This window comes from Borostomias antarcticus, assembly GCF_949987555.1.
Source record: "Borostomias antarcticus genome assembly, chromosome: 6".
Taxonomy (NCBI): domain Eukaryota; kingdom Metazoa; phylum Chordata; class Actinopteri; order Stomiiformes; family Stomiidae; genus Borostomias; species Borostomias antarcticus.
In genome coordinates, this window is record NC_140239.1 from 15,685,950 (window position 1) to 15,708,289 (window position 22,340).

General features: G+C 45.2%; 1 protein-coding gene across 1 annotated transcript in view; it reads left to right on the forward strand.

The window, feature by feature from the left end:
- The window catches only part of msh3 (mutS homolog 3 (E. coli)), a gene marked incomplete at its 5' end in the record, with an annotated part of 186,563 nt that overhangs the window by 68,957 nt on the left and 95,266 nt on the right, over positions 1–22,340 (forward strand). The window contains one exon of the mRNA XM_084440013.1: positions 16,966–17,153. Coding sequence (XP_084296139.1) covers positions 16,966–17,153 — 188 coding nt within the window. The remainder of the gene's footprint in view (positions 1–16,965; positions 17,154–22,340) is intronic.

The following is a 22,340-nucleotide window of genomic DNA, read 5'->3' on the forward strand; positions in this document are numbered from 1 at the left end:
TTCACAATTCCCCGCTTTGTGGATTAAATATCCAAAACTATAATAGAAATGAAAGAATCAACAATGTGGAATCAAATTATAAAATATCATAAAAAATAATCCAACAGATTTGGTAAAAGCCTAATTCTACACATATGGAAAGGAAGCAATCTATTTCTCCACTAGGTGGAGCATAATAAAGATTTATAAACTCAAGGTTATTTAACACACTTTAAGATTATTTTCTTCGCATATGCAAATCATGTACCAAAACTCAGTTAAATTTGGCATAAGCAAGGTAAAAAGATAACATGATTACTAATCTAAGACACATTTCATATATTCATGAATGAGTGTAAAAAAATGTTTTCTTTGTTTTAGAGGAAAACCCTTAAATTCAAATTAGAACCAACAGATTATGTATCAATCATTAAGGTCTTGAATTGAATTAATAGTACATTTAACTTTTTCTATTATCATTAAGGCAGCATAGGCATATCTGTAACAGCAGTAAAACATAGACTTAAGAATATTAAAAAAAAAAAAATAACGATGAAAAACATACATACAAATGATACACACACATTTGAGAATATCCAGGACTTGAAAAAGCATTCCATTTAGGAACATTATTTAAGATCTGAATACCTTTATTGTTTGCTTCATGGAACTCAATGTAGCATTTGGATCTGAACTAAAAGAACAGCAGATATAGCCAGTATTATCTCTAAGGGAAGTCTATTTTGTAGCACAATCTTTTTCCATGTAATTTACTTCTTTAGCTAAGGCTGAAATTACTTGGTATTATGCGTTCATGTGTCATGCGTTCATGAGAGAAATAATATACCGAAAACAAATTGAAAATTTGAGATAGCTCTATGGTGTCTAGTTTGATTGCTGATGATTTACCTGCATTTGAGTGTGATCAACCTTCTTAATCCTGGAAATTAAATGAGCAAGATAACATCCATATGAAATCCGTGTATGGTTCGTTCTTTGGTTTTTCTGTTTCAAAACGAAATTGGAAAAACCAAAAAACGAGTGAATTTTCGTTTTTCCGTTTTGGTTTTAAAACGAAAAAAGAGAAAAACCAAACCGAGAAAAACCGAGATGATTTGGTTTGGTTTTTCAAAACGGAAAAACGAAAAATCTGAAAAACAAACGCTGTGTGGTTTGTTTTGGTTTGCGTTCGGTGTACGCTCGGCGCATATACCGGCTGCTGCCGAGTGGGCGTCATCTGCCTGTCATCCATGGACTGACTATGAAACGTGCCTAACCCCCGAGTCGCTCTGGCTCCTTCCGACCGTAACACATCTAGAAATCACCAGGGGGGTGGTTATTCTACCTACGGCTCTGGGAACAAAGGGTGCTGTTCCTAAATAAACTAGGTTGATGCACACTTTTGGCTTCTTCAATCAGTCCATTTTGAGGCAGCATTCCAGGGTGCTGAACCGATCGACACATGCGTAGCCTACAGCATTCATAATTGGCTACATTGTTGATGGAAAATACTCTTTTACATTCTAAGTGCCTTATATATATTTCATATATTTTCATTTATGAATCACCAGTGACAGGCCTACTTGTGTTCCCCACAAAAGTGCCATTGCGCACGCAGCAGAATGTCTGACTCTGAAAACATCAACTGACGCAAATAATGTCCAATAAATAATGTCCTTAAATAATTAAGCTGTCGGACGGCGGTACACCTGGACCAAGGTAGACCTTGTAGTGCATATTTTTCGGTGTTGTCCCCACTGGACCCGCCCGCGAGATGGAACAGGTTTGACCATGATTATTCTGCAACCATCCCTTATTTGAATGGACATACAGTATAAGATACAGTAGTTCATCCCCATCAAATGTGTGCAACTACCCCCGGATCATTATATACAATAGTCTGCATTAACCAATAGCCCTAGCTGTGCGTAATTGGATGTGATTGCCATTTGGATAGCTGTTGGATAGTCTGTCATCACACACACGAGCAACGGGGAGTTGGTGCATTGGGTATCAGGCCACCACGGTTGACTATGTATTCATACTCTATCATATGGGCCATTTTTGTTGCCTATACATGTTGTTTGTTGTGTCATCTTGAATGTGTCCTTTGCTATTATTTCTAGCCTACCTGTCACCCCGTGCATCTGTGAGCTGTTGATATTTGGTGGGCATGGCTTCGACTCCTGCTCTCCATGCATATCTCAGCGTTTTCCCCATTATGTTTGTTGGGGTCACGGCATCATGTAATGTTATTTCTTTTTATTTTCCATTTAATTTATTTTCCGATTTTTTATCAGGGTTATTGGAAATTATTTGCGTCAGTTGATGTTTTCAGAGTCAGACATTCTGCTGCGTGCGCAATGGCACTTTTGTGGGGAACACAAGTAGGCCTGTCACTGGTGATTCATAAATGAAAATATATGAAATATATATAAGGCACTTAGAATGTAAAAGAGTATTTTCCATCAACAATGTAGCCAATTATGAATGCTGTAGGCTACGCATGTGTCGATCGGTTCAGCACCCTGGAATGCTGCCTCAAAATGGACTGATCGAAGAAGCCAAAAGTTTGCATCAACCTAGTTTATTTAGGAACAGCACCCTTTGTTCCCAGAGCCGTAGGTAGAATAACCACCCCCCTGGTGATTTCTAGATGTGTTACGGTCGGAAGGAGCCAGAGCGACTCGGGGGTTAGGCACGTTTCATAGTCAGTCCATGGATGACAGGCAGATGACGCCCACTCGGCAGCAGCCGGTATATGCGCCGAGCGTACACCGAACGCAAACCAAAACAAACCACACAGCGTTAGTTTTTCTGATTTTTCGTTTTTCCGTTTTGAAAAACAAAACCAAATCATCTCGGTTTTTCTCGGTTTGGTTTTTCTCTTTTTTTGTTTTAAAACCAAAACGGAAAAACGAAAATTCACTCGTTTTTTTGTTTTTCCAATTTCGTTTTGAAACAGAAAAACCAAAGAACGAACCATACACGGATTATATGACACTGTTGCAATTTTAAGTTGAATACGCTATTTCCTTATAGCTCAAAAATACGCCATTTGGAATGGCTCTCTGAACCTTAATTTCACATCTCATAAATATGCTTAGATCATTTATTTGTCATAATTTGTGTGTTGTATCTGAAAATATTAATACATGCTGTGATATATTGAAGAGGTCACTTCAAATTGGTTAACTCGCTTTTCAAGTTCAGCCCTGTGGATGCAATTCTGTTAGGCTTTATTTTAATACTTCGTTGATGTAGTTAAGTGCAGAGCAGTTAAACACAGTTAAACACGGTACCCTGAGAATAGTCTGGAACAGATCTACAAAGGTCAACTTTATAATTATGAGTTTTCAATACTTCTATACCCACTCTAAACCAAACTCCAGTCACAGTTACAACAGTATAACCTGGAAATCTTTGTTGCTTTCAAATCTTATACATGCAGAATGTAGTATTTTCCATCCATCTTCATCTACCGTATAGACCCAACAGTCAAGTAGAGTGCAACATTCAAATAGGACAAACGAATACTGGGGTGTGTTCTTGTCTTTTCCTTCCTTCAATCTGTTTCCGGAGAGAAATGCTTTGAGTTACTTTGGTGTCCTAGTGAGTGTGGGGTGTATGCTTATGAGATCATGGCTGTGGATCTTGTCCACGTTGCCATAACGATCCTGGGAAGGAGGTGACAGGCAAGGTCACTTCTTTCAATAGCTCCTCCTCAGAGGAAGCCACAGTGTGGTGACCCATGATTGTGTTTTGCTGAAGTGGCGGTCAGAGTTGTCATCCTGACAGCAATGAGGAAAAGGTAGTGTGTTATTCTTTGTCTGATTCCTCATCTGAGGAGACCAGAGAGTGAGCTTTCGCCCTGGTGGTGACACAGGGTATTGCATCTTGGTTGTTGGAATCCTTGGGCCGGTTGTGCTCGTCCTGGTTCGGAACCAGCCTGCAGTGGCTGGCGTGTACCCATGAAGTCCTCTCTGCCACGTCTGGGTTGGCAGCAGGATCTTGTACGGGCCAGCAAACGGGCACTCTGGTTTCAGGTCTCGGATCACAACCCACTGGCCTGGTTTGAGATGATGCAGGAAGCCCGGAATGGTCACCTTCCCTTAGTGAGGATTTCATACGGGGAGCAGAGACTTGCAGATCGGCAATGTCTTTGAGAGACATGGGAGGAGAGATCTGTGAATCCACAGATGAGAGAGACAGCATAGACAAAACAGGAGAGCAAGAGGAGAGCACCGCAGCTTTAGCAGCGGAGTTAGCAGCCATACTACCTATGGACACAGGATCAGAGGTTTTAACAGCAGCTTGGCCTTTGCCCATTATGTTACTAGATCATAGAAAATATTACACATTAAGTTTACCAGTTAACGTGATAACATCCTTCACTACCCCTGTTTTTTGAAACATGATCTGGTCAGTGTGCTAATTTGAAAGCATGGAAGATGCAGTATCGCTTATGCTAACTATGAAATGAGCATTCATTCAAAATCAGGGTGAGAGAGGAGAATATCTGAGAGGTTTGAGCGTGGCTTATTTGATTTCCTTCACTATGTCCACAGTCATGTCTCTCCGCCTTCTGGAGGAGGAAGCAGAGTTAAGAACAGTGCATCTTTGAAATGTACGGTCAACAGTTCATTCTATTAAAGCAGCAGCCACGCTGTGTGTAGGTGTGATGTTTTCCCTGTAAAAGAAGAATAGACACAGCATGCAGGACATGGACAAAACAGCCTGCGCAGTGCTACTAGATCTGAAACATAGCGCCAGTGGTAGCTGCCACTGATTTCAAGTAGGACACGAGTCCTCTTAACAGAGTCAAGTCTTTTTGGAGTCAGAAATACTTAAACAGGGTGTATTAGTCAGTCTCTGTTTAAGCGTTGTGAGAGAGCCAGTCGGGCTCGTCAGTCCATGTAATCTTGTCAGGGGGAGCTAGCTTTTGTCTAATGAGGGTTATGTCTGCAAAATCAGGGATAGACTCTGCAGTAGCCTAGTCCCAAGCAGTGCATTTTTTATTTATTTATTATTATTACGTGACCAAGGTAATCAACCTGCTCACGCACCAATTAGATTTAGTTCTTAGAAATTCCATGGCCTTTTCCTAAAATAAAACAACACATTTGTGTCATCAAACCATGAGTCCTTGTTTCTAACAAGAAATGTATCATTTAAAAAGGGGAGATCCTGGAAATTATGTTAAACAACGCCCTCTAAGGGTGAAAGCAAAAATTCCCTGAAGTCAGGGTGAACAAATGGAAAAAAATGCATTACTCAAACCAAAATAACATTAAATGAATAGCTTCATATGCGATTCTCAAAGTCTGAACAAATATAATTTATCTAAATCGTTCTCAAGAGAACACTAGGGGTGTTGTAAGTTGAGCTCTTAATTTCAATAACCACATTTCTGCGTTTGAGGACAGAGAGTTTTGAGCACGCTTCGGACGTGATGGTTCCTTGGGTCTGACAACCGCTTGGTTACTATTCTTAAATCTAGTCTAGGTCATATTTATCTCTTACCCACAGTCAGTCAGGCAACGTGGGGGTGAGGTGTTTGACCAGCATCCCACGAACCAAGGTGTCAGCCCATCTGTATGGGAAGTCGGTTAACCCGGTTGCTGGAGAGTCACCTGGTGTGAGTATCCAATTCCTGGTGTAGCCTCCATCTCTCGTCCCGTGCCTGTGTCTACTCTGTAAACAAACTTCAGAAATAATACGTGACACATTTGTTTTACCATGCAGCTGTCTCTGTGGGCCGTCAGACGCACAGACAGAGCTGCATGGGCAGTTAACATACAATAAAAGACAGACAAAATGAAAAGACAGTCAAAATAAAAGAGGTTTCAATTTCTCATCACCCTTGTGGGTAACACCAGGTCTTCTTAGAAATTAATTTTTTTCAGTATTTCAAGAATATGTCCAATTTGCTAAAGGCCGTGACCCATGATAATGTAGTGTGGTGGTTTTACCTTCTTAGGATGGATGATATCAATTCCGTTGGAGTCACACCTCCGAAAACTAGTTTGCAAAGCAGATCTGAGCATATTAAGTTAATATGACAATAATACAGTGAATTGAGTGTGAAGTTAGCATCATCTTACACAACTTTAATTGGCAGTCATTTCAAATTATTAAAATACTTGCGGTTCCAACCGGTTTGGCATTTATCCGGTAGTCCAGGAACGACAGTTGTCTGTAAGACTCAGAACCAATGAATGTGCATCTGAAATCAGCTATAACATGAAATCTTAAACAGAACAAAAAAATTCTCAAAATTGGGTTGTCAGACAATATGTATCAGACTAAGATATTGGCAAATATGAAGGATTTTTTCTTTATTTTTTTTAAATTTCTATTTCTCTTTCCCCCCTGTCACATACACCCTCACTCTCCCTACACTTTCCCTACTGAAATATATATCTTATCTAGTCAGAATCCACCACCCTGTGGAGTATTAACAGAAGACTTTTGAATTTTAGCGTATAGTCTACACTCCCACCCCTTTGCGGTTGCAGAAATGACAACGCTGATTAGATTTGTAAACCCTGCTGTTTGGTTGTGAATATACCTGGTTATCTCTGTAGCCCCCAGATTGTTTTTTCTGTCCACCCATCGGTTGTTGCCCAGTGCGAGCGTTGTTGTTGAAGTACCTAAGCTGTGCAGCTTGTAGTCTCACAGAGTCCCTTTTTATCTCAGCTTCACGTTGTTCACTGAGCAGACGGATTATTGGCAAGCATAGTTTACCAAACTCAGTAACCAGATGTTCAACAGAATCAGCAGATCTAAGATAATAACCTGGACGGTCATCTTGTGAGTTAGAAGCAGGAACAAAGGGATAGGGCAGATTTGGTGTGGCAGTGTCAAAGGTGTGATCAGGGGTCACAGAGACACCAACTGGAGGGCGAGACACAGCAGGAGGGTATGACACAGGGAAAGCAACCATATGGTCAATGGAAGAGGGCCCAGATGGAGGGGTGTCAGAAGAGTAATAACCTAGAGGGGCCGATATTTCAGACATCCAAAGAGTTTGGGGTAAGGGGGCTCCAAAAATAGTACCAGTTAACGGCAAGGGAGTTATCTGAGACGTAGGTGGCGCAGGGGTGACAGATGGCTGAACAACAGGGGGGGGCGTAAACCGTGACACTGCAGGAGTAAGGGATGTGGCCTGAACCAAGGAAGTTGGGGATGGCCCAACAGTTGTTTGGACAAGAGGTGTTAGAGCAGGAAGGGGGGGGGCTCATGCATAGGGCCTGGAGCGGGGGCTGGTTGAGCCTGGGGGCCTGCCACATGTGAATCAGGAAACAGCCTACATGTGCTTAGTAGACCATCATTATCTGATGGAGGAATTAATAATAAGTTATTTGCAGTCGTCTCCCAGATAGAAAAGTGAGACCAGTTAATGTGGTTCTTTGGCTTCTTCCCTAACTTAGTTAATTCAAACTTCTCAAGCTGTCCCTTAACTTCTCCTAGCAACTTAACAGACAATGTACCTGACACAGGGGGAAAGTCACTGTATTTACGCTTGAGTCTTTCGGACCTCCCACCCAGGGCGCAGTCCCGGGCTAGACCCCGTTCCGTCCGAGGCTCCAAGCCAGGCTCCCCTGGAATGAGAGCTCAGCCTTCTGCTTCCCGGTGTCTTCTTTTCCTATTCCCGGTGTCTTCCTTGCCTATTCACAGAGGTATCTTATGCCCCTCTGCTTAGGTGTGGACTGTCGTCCACGTACCACACGGTGCCAGTAAGAAGAAAGTACTAACACGTGGGCTAATCAACATGTGGACGAACTAGCTAGCACGTGGAAGCTAGCATTGAAACAATAGAACAACGAAAACCATAGCTAACAGAGAAGATAGCTAGCTTGGAGCAGAACAAAAACAGTACCCTAGCTAGAATGCAGCCAGCATGAAAATTAATCACAGAAACGTACACAAACCAAAACCAGCATAAAACAAAACACCCAGCATAAACATGGGTTTAACAGTAAACACAAAACAGGGCCTCAAATCCCAATACAAGATCAACAAATACAGATCAAAGCCTCAGCTTCACATGAAACGCAGGACGCAGCAAACAGCCAAATGTAGACTACCCGCCGACGAAAGACACCGTCTACCACAAACACACACACACACACACACATCCAAGTCAACAAACAAAACGAAACAAAATAAGGCTACGACTTAGGTACGACTTACCTAGCTAACCCCCCCGGGGATTCCAAATAAACTCTCGAAGTGTAACAGCCAACACTTGTGTGCTCTTCACAACAGGAGTATAATAGAAACAAAAACAACGAGCCTCAGATAACACAAAGCCCCCTCGAGTCGCGGCAACCCCCACAATGCGGATCCCAAAACAAAAATTCAAAAGAGAAGGCTTTCCGAAAGTGAACGTTGTGTAGTACTTCACGACGTTCTAAATGCGAACGCTAACAAAAACCCAACCCTGGTTGAGTTATATAGGTTTTTAAGCGGGCATGCGGCTCAAAAACCGGCTTTAGCTAACCAGGACACGTGTGCAACACCGGCTCGAATAAACACTATTGTCTAAGTTATCACAGCTGAACAAATAAAGGGACCACTATAAACTAGATTCAAACGACGTACCAGATTTCAGCAAGTTCCAGACTGACCAGGGCCACGACTTCATCAGTTAGGCTAGTGTTGGCATGATGCTCAGGTCATAATGTCCGTTGAAAATAATTCCCTCAAAGCACAATTTGAATTGTATTAAAATAGGCTAAAATTAAATTTACGCATATTCTGATTCCTTCTAGGCCTATATAAAAAAACATTTTTTTAATGTGTAGCCTAGGCTATAGGCTTCTGCGATGAACAAAACAGCCCCAATGTAGCCTGCTTAGCGAGCGAGAGGCCAGTCTACCATAAAGTGTAGGCTATAGCCTAACCATAGTGTAATATATCTCGACTACATGCATTGGGGTATTTCTTTATATAGCCCAGCCTTTCTCAATAAACAGTTATGTCATCCTCTGAGTCCGAATGTAGGCTAATAGACCGGCAGCTCTAAATGCCTCCCCAATCAATGAGACGTGGTTGTAAAAATGATGTTTTATTGATAAAAAGGGTAAAACTGAAAAACATGGAAAGAGTCATTGCATTGATCGATGCAGTCCGTTCAAATAGCCATCAAAAGATAAAGTAGGCCCATTTAAAATGACCAATTTCATCTTCAAATCCCTCCTAATCTTGGCCTTTGATAGGGTTTTTTCCCGCCCTACTGCCAATTATATCCGGACATTAACTATCTTGTGCATACAGAGCACAAACAATGAAACAATCGTCAAACGTCAACAAACGTCTCGCAACTCCCCAGACCATCAAGAGAATTTCAATATGAAAGACCTTGGGGTATTCCAGGAGGTAGCCTAATGTAGCAAATCGTCGGTCTTCATGACGCACTGTTATGCTTGTTTGCTGTGTAGATCCAGTCATAGAAGCGGGCATCTCGTCTGGCGATTTGAAACAGCTGGTCAATTCACCCCAACAAGAATAGCCAAGAGAAGGACAAAAATTAAACCACAAACGTTACTGCTGGTCTTGAACCAACTGTGTTAGCCTAGTTCCATATGAGAACACTCCTCGGTCCAATTCCGTATAGTAGATCAGCCTGTGTCCACGTAGTTGCTAGCTAACTGGTGTGTACATTCCATGAATATCCAAAGCAATTATTCCCTATGTAGTTCACTATGGGTAACACTACATAGGGAATAGGGAGTGAGTGAACCATTTCAAACACATCTCTAGTCAGCCCCTTTAGCTAGCTTATGCGTCCTGATGCCATGTTCCATATGAGAACACTCTGCTAGCTAGCTAGTTAGCCTACTGTATTAAACCTCTACTTGTCCCGATACCTTGTTCCATATGAGTTAACAGATACAGACCCAACGACAGTTACAGAGATAGATACTATAGATAGATAGGCTTTGTTCGTAATAATTAAAATTACAACTAGACAGAGAACAAGGAGTTTGAGTTCACCTTCCTTCCGGCTTTCGTTCAGAGCAGACGCTTTTGTTGCTTGCTCCTGCTCTTGTATTTTCTATCTCCCCTTACACTTTGTAGTTCTTCTTTTTTCTGTGGATTTTCGAATCTAAACATGGAATTGATAAGCTGGTCTCTCAACGCAATCGACAAAATCTTTTCAACACGAAACTCAGGACCGGGGGAACCTATGTGCCCAGACGGGACCTTTGCCGCGGGCTACTCCAGGGACGCGTGGGACAAGTGGCAGGTTCTGTGCCTTGCGCCCCTTTCCATAGAGGACATTGAAGACATTTACCTATTTGCCTTAATGATAACAGGACATCTGCTCCTCGGACTGAGCATTGCCCTGGTCTATCGAAGAATTGGGAAGACGGCAGCCACTCTAGCCCAAAGGGTGCACGTCATGCTAATGGAGCTGGGCAGAGCAGTGAGTAATCTACCTGTGGTGATTTCTGAACTGAACCGTAAGATTGATACCCTGTTGGAGAAATTCATGGCTATGCAAGGCGACGTGGCAGAGCTGAGGACCAGGCTCGATAAAGAGAAGCGTTACAGAGAGGAATGACCATTGGATCTGTTGTTCATCTCCCTAACCCAAACATCTAATCTACTTCGGCTCCCACCCGGCCGTCAAGGCCGCTTCGCCCAAACTCCCCTGAAGATTCACAGGCTAAAGAGGCGCTGCACCGTCCCCCCTCCTCCCTTCCCTCCCCATGGACTCCTGTTGACTTTTGGTCTTGAGGCTGATCGAGGACGTCTCCATAGCAACCTGCTGTTATCGCTAAGACATTCCGTCCGAGTCCTCAGCCAGAGGCCTTCAGGCATACACAAACACACACACACACATGGACTGAACTCACGGACTCAGAAACACACACACACAAACCACACCACATGCACCCACCCCCTCCCGCACTCCATCTCCTCCTTTCGCACCCCCCCCCCCCCCCTCCCCCTCTCTCATTACAGTACAGTGCTGTCAGGTTATTGGCCGCGCCGATTGTATGGCTGCTTGTCGAGGCTGGCTGCCTGTATGATAATTTCCCTCTCCCCTCCCCTCCTCTGGTAACTGTAACTGCCTTGTACTGTATTTTGTAACTGCCTTGTAATGTATTTTGTATGTCGTTATTGCCTTGTATTTTGTATGTATTGCATTTTGTATGTCGCTCTTTCTTCCCTTTTTATGTGTTATTTGTATTGTAAAGCGCTTTGTGCATTTGTGCTGTGAAAGGCGCTATATAAATAAAACTTACTTACTTACATAGCTAACTGGTACAGTTAGCTAGCTAGCTGACGTCTGTCCCCTGTGTCACATGAATGGTGGTTGTTTACGTTGCAGTCTAGCTTACAATAGCTTCTCACGCCGTTCACTACCATTCCATATTTTTTCTGATTTAAGGTCCCATGACGGGTTTCTCTTCCTGCTTCTGCCTAAGCCCTCCACAATACCACAATACAACGGTGTCCTGTTTTACCGAAGGAGAAGTGAAGAAGACGGTAGCTATAAGTGGCTAAAGCAGTTAGCTAATGTCATTCCTGTAGCTGCTTTGCTGCTAATGCGAGTTAGTCTCCGTTCCTGCCCAAGAAACAGAAGTTGAACTAATAGCATTAAAATCAAAATAGCTACAGGAATCATCGTTGTAAAGTTAGCTATCTGCTTTTTAGCCACCGACAGCTACCGTTAATATTATGGAAGCTGCTGTCGTGAGCCAACTTGCTATCACAGTCTTATCGTGCAGCTTCACAGCCTGCTTTTAGCAGACAGCACTAACGTTGACAAAATCACACTTGCACATCATTAGAATTCCAACCATTTATATGGGATTTATCATTCAACTAAACATGGAACCTGAATACTACCTGATATTTCAACCTGCTGCCATCAGTGATCGGCGCGTCTGCTTGTTTGCGTCATGAATATCCTACGCAATGACATTCCATGTAGTGTCCCAAAACTGTTAAATCATTCCCTATGTAGTTCACTATGAGTAGCACTCAATACATCCATGGTAGCACTACATAGGGAATAGGGAGTGAGTGAACCATTTTAAACACATCTCTGGTCAGCTCCGTTAGCCATCTTACTCATCCTGATGCCATGTTCCATATGAGAACACTCAGTTAGCCTACTATATTAAACTTCTACTTGTCCCGACATGAATTAACAGATATAGACCCGGCGACAGTTACAGAGATAGAAACTATAAATAGATAGGCTTTGTTCGTAATAATTAAATTACAACCATACAGAGAACAAGAAGTTTGAGAACGGTAGGCTCATCTAATGTGCGAGATGAGCTACAGCAATGGGTCAATGAGTAGCCTAGTATTACTGCGCCCACTATGGGCATGCGAGCGGTGGTGCGGAATGCCGTAAAGCGCCTGTTAGAATACCGCGGGTCAAGTTACATTCTTATGTTCTCACATCTGTATATGGAGAATAGTAATGGATCAAGGCAGGTCCCTTGTGCATTCCCAAAGCAGGTGTCATGTTTCTCAGACACATGATCTCCAGGCCTGACGTAGAACTTTCTCCCTTTGATTATGTTCTGAACCAGTTTAACACACAGTCAGAGAGACAGCCTTTCAATGCTATTGATTAGGATGTCATGGTCGATTGTATCAAACACTGCACTTAGGTCTAATAGGACAAGAATTGAGATCTTATTTGCATCAGAGTTTAGTCCGAGGTCGCTGATTATTTTAGTAAGAGCAGTTTCAGTGCTGGGGTGTGTCCTAAAGCCTGATTGAAGTTCCTCCAGGATGTTATTTTCTTTGAGAAAGGAGTTTATTTGTACTGAGACTATCTTTTCAAGTATCTTACTAATGAATGGGAGGTTGGATATCGGCCAGTGCATTCACATCTCGGTTGGGTTTCTTTAGTAGCGGTTTTACAACAGCTGTTTTGAAATCATCTGGGAAGATTCCTGTTTGAAGAGACATGTTAATGATCTTCAGGACGTGACTTGAAACACTGTCGAACACCCGCTTAAAGAATTCTGTATGTACATGGTCAAGACATGGTAGGTAGAGGAGTTGCACTCAGTGACAATCTTACAAAGCTCTGGTAATGTGACGTGTGAATTTCCCCATGGTTACATCTTTTTTTCAGGGTTTGCTGAGGTTGTCTAGGTTTATGTCAGAGGTAATATACTCTAATTTATGTTATTTTATTATCAAAGAACAGTCAATTCTTCACATGTTGGTGCCGAGAGCTGTGGAGGGGGGGGGGGGGGGGGCGGCAGTGGTGATTAACTGGTCTATACTGGAGAATAATACTCAATAGAGTTTCCAGAATTCTCTGTAATAATCTTGGAAAAGTAATCCTTTCTTGTTGCCTTGTTGTAGGCAGTCATGGTTTCTTTGTATATGTGAACTGTAAGCCTAGTTTTCCTCCCTTTTCTTTTCCGCTGCCTGACATTGCCTCTTAATTTCATTAACACTGCTATTATTCAACCATGGGGAGATTGTCAGCTGACCTCTTTTTTAAAGATTAATCTATCATATCTAGTGATACGAATTGTAACTGTGATCATTGTAATTTCCTGTAGAAATACTGATGAATATCTTGGTAGCTGATATAATGTAATGATGAGCATTGATAATTCTGCTTTGAGCTCAAGAGCAAGATATTCAAACAATGTAAATTCACCAGGTCAATGTCATTCCAAACAACCTGAGTAGAGAAAATGGCTGCAAGCCCTCCTCCTTTCTTGTTTTGTCTGACTGATAAAATGATAGTTTGGAGGACAAGCCTCTATCAGTGCTGCTACACCAGTAGTTTTTTATCCAGGTCTCGACTAAAATCATACAATGCACATTCTTGTCAGTTATCAGACCATTAACCAAAAAGGATTTGTTAGACAACGATCTGACATTAAAAAGAGCTCATTTCAGCTGTAGGGGTGGTGGGGTGTTTGACCGTGCCACCAGCTGCTTAAGATCGCCGGTATGTTTAAATGGATAGCATGGGGTCTGTCTCATTTCTGGCGGACAAGTGAACGATGGTGTCTGTGGTTCCTGGTGTGCAGTAGTTCATCAATTTGGCTGAGGTTCAGCGAGGCAGCTTTAAAAAGGTTCTTGATTGGTGAGTGTGGTGGAGGAGGGGAGGGGCAGTGTTTCCCACAGGATTTTGGGCAGCTATGGGGGGTGGACCTCTGAGCCTCTAGGGGGGTCTGGGGGCATGCACCCCCGGGAGAAATTTTTTAACATTGTTAATTTAAATGCATCAATTTGGTGCACTTTGAGAGCAAAATCAAGAAGCCATAGCAATTTAATCATCGGACCACATTTCGTTATGAAAGGGGATGGCAAAGAAGTAGTCATACACAAAATCATGGTAAACGAGACGGGACTTTAATAAATAAAAATCAATATTAAATAACATCCAGTGTCGTACACAGTCTTTTTTTTTTTTTTTTTTTTAATGAAAATACAGGTAACACCCTGACAAACAACTCAATGTGCCAAAGACCACATTTCCATCTACTGTACAAAATACTATTTAATGTAACATACTGCGGGACATGAGCCCTTAAAAAATGTCAGTTCTGAAAAAGATAAATCTGGGGGGAAATGTGCCAGTGGAAGCTGAAATGACTGCAGTTGCTAAAAAGAGCCAGCTGACTATCATCTAATAGAGATCCCTCAGAGATGGCAATCCATCTAATAGAGATCCCTCAGAGATGGCAATCATGCAGTCTGAACGAGGCTTCCCCTCTGACACTAACAGCTGCCACACACCAGGGCAGAGGGCCTGGACATCTCACTGGTCTAATATATCTCCCACCCTCTCTCCCTCCCTCCTACTATCTAATGAGCTTCTGACACTAACTAACTGTGTGTGTGCGTGTGCGTGTGCGTGTGTGCGTGTGTGTGTGTGTGTGTGTGTGTGAGAGAGAGAATGATGAGTGAGGGAGCTACCTGCCCTGCTGCCTCTACCTGCCCTTCTGCCATCTGAGAGTCAGAGTCAGTCCCTCTCTCTCTCTGTCCCTCTCCCGCCACTGGCTCTGCTGGCTGCTGGTTGAGGCTGCTGGCTGGAGAAGCCGTCTCTCCTGTTGTAAATAAACATTTCACTGTTAATCAATCCACTTTATTTTTTTGACAAAAGCTTATGAATAATAATTATTCAAAGGCAATATGTTTGGCTATTGACTTGGCATCTATTGCTACGTTATCCTAGCTAGCAAGCCAACATTACCGCAGGTTTTTTTTTTTTACGTTACCTCGGGCTCTGCAGCAGTTTCTTCATCTGCTTCTACTCTCACTTTCTTCTTGAAGAATGTATATATTGGTCTGGTACTCATGACCTGAACGTCAAGAGTACAAACATATTAGCTAAGCTTAAGACAGTCCCGTTTTTCAATGACATTGGCCTGACTAACGTTACATGCAAACCTATATAGCTAACATTAGCTAGTGCTAGCCTAACTTTAGCTAGGTAACGTTGCTGGTAGCTAACAATTTAGCTTGCTAGCCTGGAAAATTCGCATTACATAGACTGGAAAATGAACATTGCAGCATAGCCCAAATTATGTTTGGACAAGTAGCAACTACAGTGGATATTCAATATGGATTGTATTGTATATATTGTAAGTAGCTATCGTTAACTTACCTCAAACAACCGTGTCTCAACTCCGTGTGGAATTCCAGCGTGAATCAATGCAGCTGTGTGCAATTCTCACTTCCAACAAGTGTGATTGGCACGCAACCTATTTCAATCCGTGTGATTTGGCGGGCCGCCATGGATGAATTAATGTATGGGAAACACTAGAGGGGCATCGCTGGGTTACTGGTTGGGACAGAGACATCCTCTGAGTGGTGTCTCGTGAGTGCCTTGGAGAGGGTGGTCGCTGGGTTCCCTTGGACAGAGACATCCTCATGGCCCGGGTGATGTGATGTTGAGGGTCCGGTGCAGGGGGATGGGTAGAGGCTTTCTGCCTGCTTTCTGCCTTCTTCTCGTTTGGGTTTGTATTGTCGACTAGTCCGAATATGTATCATATGACTGTAGGATGTTGTAGAATTTCTTGTTCAATATGAGTTATAAAGCAAAACAGTTCAACAGAGTTACCAGAGTTTATTCATCCAAGGATTGTTACAAACACTCGAGTGTGGCTTCTTGTCAAGCAACCTGCAGCAAGGCTGGTCAGTTGAGAGAGCGCCCAGTGCAATCTGTGCTCCACAATTTAAGGCAGATGAGTGCAACTCCCCCTTTCCTGCCCACTCATCTAGACTTCCAGGTGTATGTCGTAATGTTCCCAAGGACTGAAGCCTGTCCTTTTTATCCCACCCTGGTTGTTAAGATCACCAGCTTACCAAGGCACTTAGCCCCCCTTTACAAATGGTACTGCACTTATATAGCGCTTTTCCACCTTAGCGGCACTCAAAGCGCTTTACAATGGCCTCTCATTCACCCATTCACACACACATTCATACACCAATGGCGGTAGCTGCCATGCAAGGTGCTAACCTGCTCATTGGGAGCAATTTGGGGTTAAGTGTCTTGCTCAAGGACACTTCGACATGTGGACAGTCGGAGCTGGGATTCGAACCGCTGACCCTTCGATCATTGAACGACCCGCTCTACCAACTGAGCTACAGCCGCCCCGAAACACACACACATCCTCCAAACCTCTCTGTGACCCCAGCCTCTTGTCTTCTCATTGTAACATCGTACAGAACAAATTTTTACCCTTACAAGGACTAGTCTGAATATGTATCATATGACTGTAGTACTAGTCTGAATGCTAACTAACTCTCACACAGTGGTATACACACTTGGGACATATAATTGATGCTCCAAATGTTTATGAGCATCTCTTGTTGCGCGCACATACACCCACAGAGACTCTCTCTCTCTCTCTTGCTCTCTCTCTCCCTCTTTCTCTATCTCTCTCTCTCACATTACTACAGTGTAGCTGATGAAGCTCTATAGTGTGTGTCTTTGTGTATGTGTGCGTGCGTGTGTGTACATTCCAGTGTTCCACCCAGGAGTTCTTCCTCATCAGCAGCAGTCTCTCTCGTGTGGGGGTGGAGCTACAAGCCCTTCTCCCTGCTATCCAATCACAACTGACCTCCTCCTTACTCCGAGCCTTACTATTGGATATACCTGACCTGCTGGCTCCCGCCCACAGCTTCCTGAAAGTGCTGAACGAGAAGGCGGCCAGGTGAGTCTGCCCCCCATCTGGACCAGCAGTACTGCCCTGATGGTTCTGTGTTCTGGCATGGTGGTGTTATGGTTGTTTGGTTATATAATAGTTCAGTTGAGATCACTTTAGTCAAAATTGACCCATTTATTAGCGTGCAACGATAATACATAGCATATGAATTTTGGCGGTGTGCTCTGCTCGGGGGGCCCCCTGCTTTCCAGGCATGTGGAAAGCACGTTATCTAGATGTTCCACCCCTCTGGGCCGCTTGGCCCAGAGTGCCGAAGAGGGAACGACATCTAGCCCCCTGCCTCTATGACGATCAGAGTGGGCCGCGATCGGGGAGACGCTCGGAGGTAACTCAGCCCACTAAGACCGTCAAAGAGAGCCACAGGGAGACTGCTGTACATTATAGTCCCTGGCCTCCACGGGCCGACGCTTCGTGGAGTCCGACGGAGATACAGCCTCGAGTCTCTGCCTCCATGGAGACCGGAGGGACCGCTGGATGGCCCTTCGGAGATGTTTCGGCCCACGGTCACCACGGACAACACAGAGACTAGCTAGTTAATTCCCTGGCTTCCACCAGCCGATGCATAGTGGAAACCAGAAGAATTCAGCAATACCCCCGGAACAGAGCGACGACGACAACAGACGACAAATGACGTGCACGGAGGAGCAGGGGAGGAGGTGGGGCGAGCATGCGAACACAATCAGCAGTATGGCAAGACCGAACAATGACATGTTTTGACAGCTTAAATACGTGCGCTGTAGCGAGCTGAACCAATGCTAAGACAGCTGACAGTCAGCTGGTGGGTACGTCATTACGGGGTGTGACTGATTAACCTCTGCCGATTAGCCCGGCCTTGACGTTCGTGCCTCGCCTGAAGTACGTCGGAGACTCCATTTCAGTCGAGATCACTTTAGTCAAAATTGACCCATTTATTAGCATGCAACGATAATACATAGCATATGAATTTTGGCGGTGTGCTCTGCTCGGGGGGCCACCTGCTTTCCACGCATGTTCCCCCCCTCTGGGCCGCTTGGCCCAGAGTGCCGAAGAGGGAACGGAATCTAGCCCCCTGCCTCTATGACGATCAGAGTGGGCCGCGATCAGGAAGACGCTTGGAGGTAACTCAGCCCACTAAGACCGTCAAAGAGAGCCACAGGGGGACTGCTGTACATTATAGTCCCTGGCCTCCACGGGCAGACGCTTCGTGGAGTCTGAAGGAGATACAGCCTCGTGTCCCTGTCTCCATGGAGACCGGAGGGACCGCTGGATGGCCCTTCGGAGATGTTTCAGCCCACGGTCACCACGGAGCGCTACAGAGACTTGCTTCCACCAGCCGACGCATAGTGGAAACCAGAAGAATGCAGCAATACCCCCCAACACGAACACACCAGCAGTTCCGGCCCATGCGCAGAGGGGTCGGAGGAGCGCTATGACTTCAATGAGCCAGGTGCAGCATGCGCTATCATGATCACCCGCAGGGGGAGCCCTTAACCAACAATGAGCTGTTCACGAGCGATTGCACCGTGTATTTAATATATATATACAGTAGGACCCCACTCATCCGAACTTCAGGGATCCGAACCTCCCGGTCTACCGGACAGGCTTAAAAAACTTTTTTTTTTTTAAGCCTGCTATCTGGTTACTAGTTGGATTTTCATTACAGTAGCCTACTGTATCCTACTGTGAATAAAAACAGAACTGTATGTAGACCTACATGTTGCCTGTAGGCTGTAGCCTACTGTCACGTTTCATTTCTTTGTTACTCTAATGTCGAGCGCAAAACGCAAACGAGTCTGCTGCGCGAGAGCTGCATTCCTTGGTAGCCAGAAAGCGCGTCAGCAACCTGAAGCAGAGGAGCATCGAGTCATTTTTCGTTCCCAGTTAATGGACTTCAGGAACACAGACGTGTTGTGGGCATGTAGATTAGCCTACTAGACCTACTGTATTTGTTAAATAATAATACCCTACAGCCTAGGCCACGTTAGCCTACATCGGTTGTTTTAGAGACTTTCTTTTAGGCTACAATAGGCTAAGACACGACAACTTGTCTGTCATTTTATTTATTTATTTATTGATTATCATTTGCTCTAATTGTTCTAATGTTGGGTTGTTTTTAGGCTATACCATTTTGTTCTGCGAAAACAGTAGCCTATCGATGCAGCGTACGTCTCATTTGAGAATAAAGTAGCCTACTGTATTTGATCAAAGCATGCACTCAAGTGGAAATTCGGTTATTTTATTATAGGCTACTGTAGGTCTATTATAGGCTAGGCTATATGAGCTTAGTTGGCTATTTGATTGCAATTTTGATGCATTTTCACAAGTAATTAAGGGTATTTATTGGTCTATATGAAACAAGTATACCACTTATTGAATTTGGTGCATTTTAACATAAGTTTCAGTCATCCGGACATTTCAGAGATACGAACGACCTTCGGTCCCGTTGGGTTCGGATAAGTGGGGTCCTACTGTATATATATACCCTAACCGCACGACCACATGAAACCGTAGTACCCTAACACAAATGTTACAGTCTGCTCATAGCTTTTTGAGCATCCAAGACGGCCTGGACGCCAGGCCTCAGGTAGCGTTCGTATGCAGATTAGGACCATCTGCCCATGGACTTCAGGGTGGACACCGGGGCGATGGCAGCAGCGGTGGTTGCGGCTCCTATGCAGAGGGAGTGTGCGGTGTACTGGTCCGGTGGGAGCCCACACGCCAGGCAGAGGGTGCGGAGTCTAGCGGCGAACCAGGCTCTGGTCATGGGCTTTCCCTCTCCCGTCAGGAAGAGGGGCTCCTCTCCACCGGCCCGGGGTCTGGTCGTCAGGTATGCGCTCATGGAGGACAGAGGACAAAACAGGGTGTTATTTCCTGATAGGTAAATGTTCACGCCGACACCGGCTCTGTCTGCCCTAGAATGCATCAGGTGCAATGTGAAATAAAGCTTGTGAACCGTGACATCTGCCCTTGTGAGGTCGTTTGAAGGGTCAAATGACAATGTGCATGTAGAATATTCACCGACCCTGAGGAACCCATAGAAAGCTGTGAGGATAACGGTTTCCAACATTAAATCCGAGTGATTATCAAAACACCCCTGCCTTAACCGTGCTATTAACCTATGAACGAGTGAAGGAGTGAAGGGAAGACGTTTGTCATTGCCTTGTGGGAGCTCTTTCGTGATGCCGTTAAGGAGGAGCTGGATGGATGGGTTCCCCAGCAGAGAGACCTTGGAGGGGTCCAGGCAGCGCATGTGGAATTGAACCTGCAACAATACTTTTAACCGACTGAGGCCGCAGCCGTCTGGACTCGACACAGTGGACTATGAATGCTGATAAAATTGAAATATTCACGGGCATGACGGGTACATTGAAAGTGGAGCAGAACGCAGTGAAATGAGACCACGCAGATCCGTATTGTTTTAAGGTGGCCTTGGCTAGACCAGCTCTCATGTATCGGGCGGCGGATGACAGGAAGGGCCTCAGGGCATCATTCAGTCCAAAACCGTCTGCTGAAAGGAGGGCAGACCAGGCCGGACGGGGCCGCATCCGGGCATAGACTGCGGAACTTCTGCAAATCAAACCGGGACAGCGAGTCAGCGATTTGATTGTCGAAGCCGGGGATGTGGACGGCGTGGAAAACAAAGTTCACCTGCACGGACAGCCAAGTGAGGCGTCGCATTACTTTATTGATGAACGGAACATTTGAACGACCATTGTTGATGATATCTACTGTGGCCTCGTTATCGCAAAAATATAAAATGCGTTTCCTAGACCACTGAGGTCCCCACAATATGGTAGCAACTACGATGGGATACAGCTCCATAAGCGCCGTGGAGCTGGCTTGGTTAGGTGGTGATGTCAGTTCAATAGGCCAAGTGCTAGAAAACCAGTTAATGCCGAAAATCCCCTCAAAACCCACCGAGGGCGCAGCATCAGTAAACAGCCGGAGGGACACCGAAAGTCATTGCCGTCGTTGTAAAAAAAAGAGACGCTGGTCCACCCGTCGCATAACCGGGACCAAAAGCGGAGGTCTGAACGACAGCCCTCGTCCAAGCCGACCGGGTCCTGCAGCCGGCCAACAGACCGGGCCAGCTCAAGCAGCCGGGAAACAAAAGAGCGGCACTGCGGAATGACGCGCATCGCGAAGTTCAGATGCCCGAGCAGGGAGAGCAGCTCCCTTTTAGTAATGACCAGACGCTCGCGTGCGTCACGCATGGCACCCCAAACCCGATCCAGCTTTTCGCGGGGCAGAGAGGCCTGCATCTCGACGCTATCTAGGAGGATACCGAGGAACTCGAGCTGCCTAAGCGGGCCGACGGTTTTTTCGACGGACAGGGGGATGCCCAGCCGGGAGAAAGTGCTGCGCAGGGCTGCGATACCGTGGCCCGGGTCGGCGGAGGGATAATCGACGAGCAAAAAATCGTCCAGCAGGTGAAGCACGAACGGGAGCAGGCAGTTATTCAACAGAACCCAGCACAACGCCTCGGAGAGAGAGTCGAAAATCTTGGGGCTGCTGCGACAAATACGAAAAATGCGAAAAATACATCAGGCCGTGCCACCGGACGCCAAACATATGCCACTGCGACGGATGGAGGGGCATCACCTTGAACGCGTCCGTGATGTCCGCCTTAGACAGCCACGCACCCCTACCGGTAGTTTTACGGACCTGGGGCACATCGAGGGGGCATGCGAGTAGGACCCACAAACAGCGCACGAGAGGGCTGGGCGGCCAGTAAAATGCCGGCTAACGAGCGCCAGGTCGAGCACGGACCAATCCAGGCGCTGGTCGAAATGCTGGATGAACATTGCCGCTTTTGATGAAAACGAACGATGGTAATCATAAAACAGAGTCCCCCCATAGGTCATGCACAAGTCAGCCAAGATGGAGAGATATGTATCCAGCACCGCCCGCCGAGCGGGGTATACCTCACACAGAACATCCCTAAACACACCGAACGCAATCACGAACTCGGGGAACATAAGAGACCGAGACAGCCGGGGGTCACTGTCCTTGAGAGTCACGGCTACGTCCCCACAATGGACCACCCGCCTGTCGACAGTCTCGGAGAGAAGTAGAATCTTCACCAAATTAATGTCATTACCTGCGATGATCCGGCCGCGCAGCGAGGGGGACACGGCGGCAGCCGGAGGGAAGAAAGGAACTCCCACAGAGACGGGAACAGCGTTTCCCAGTGAC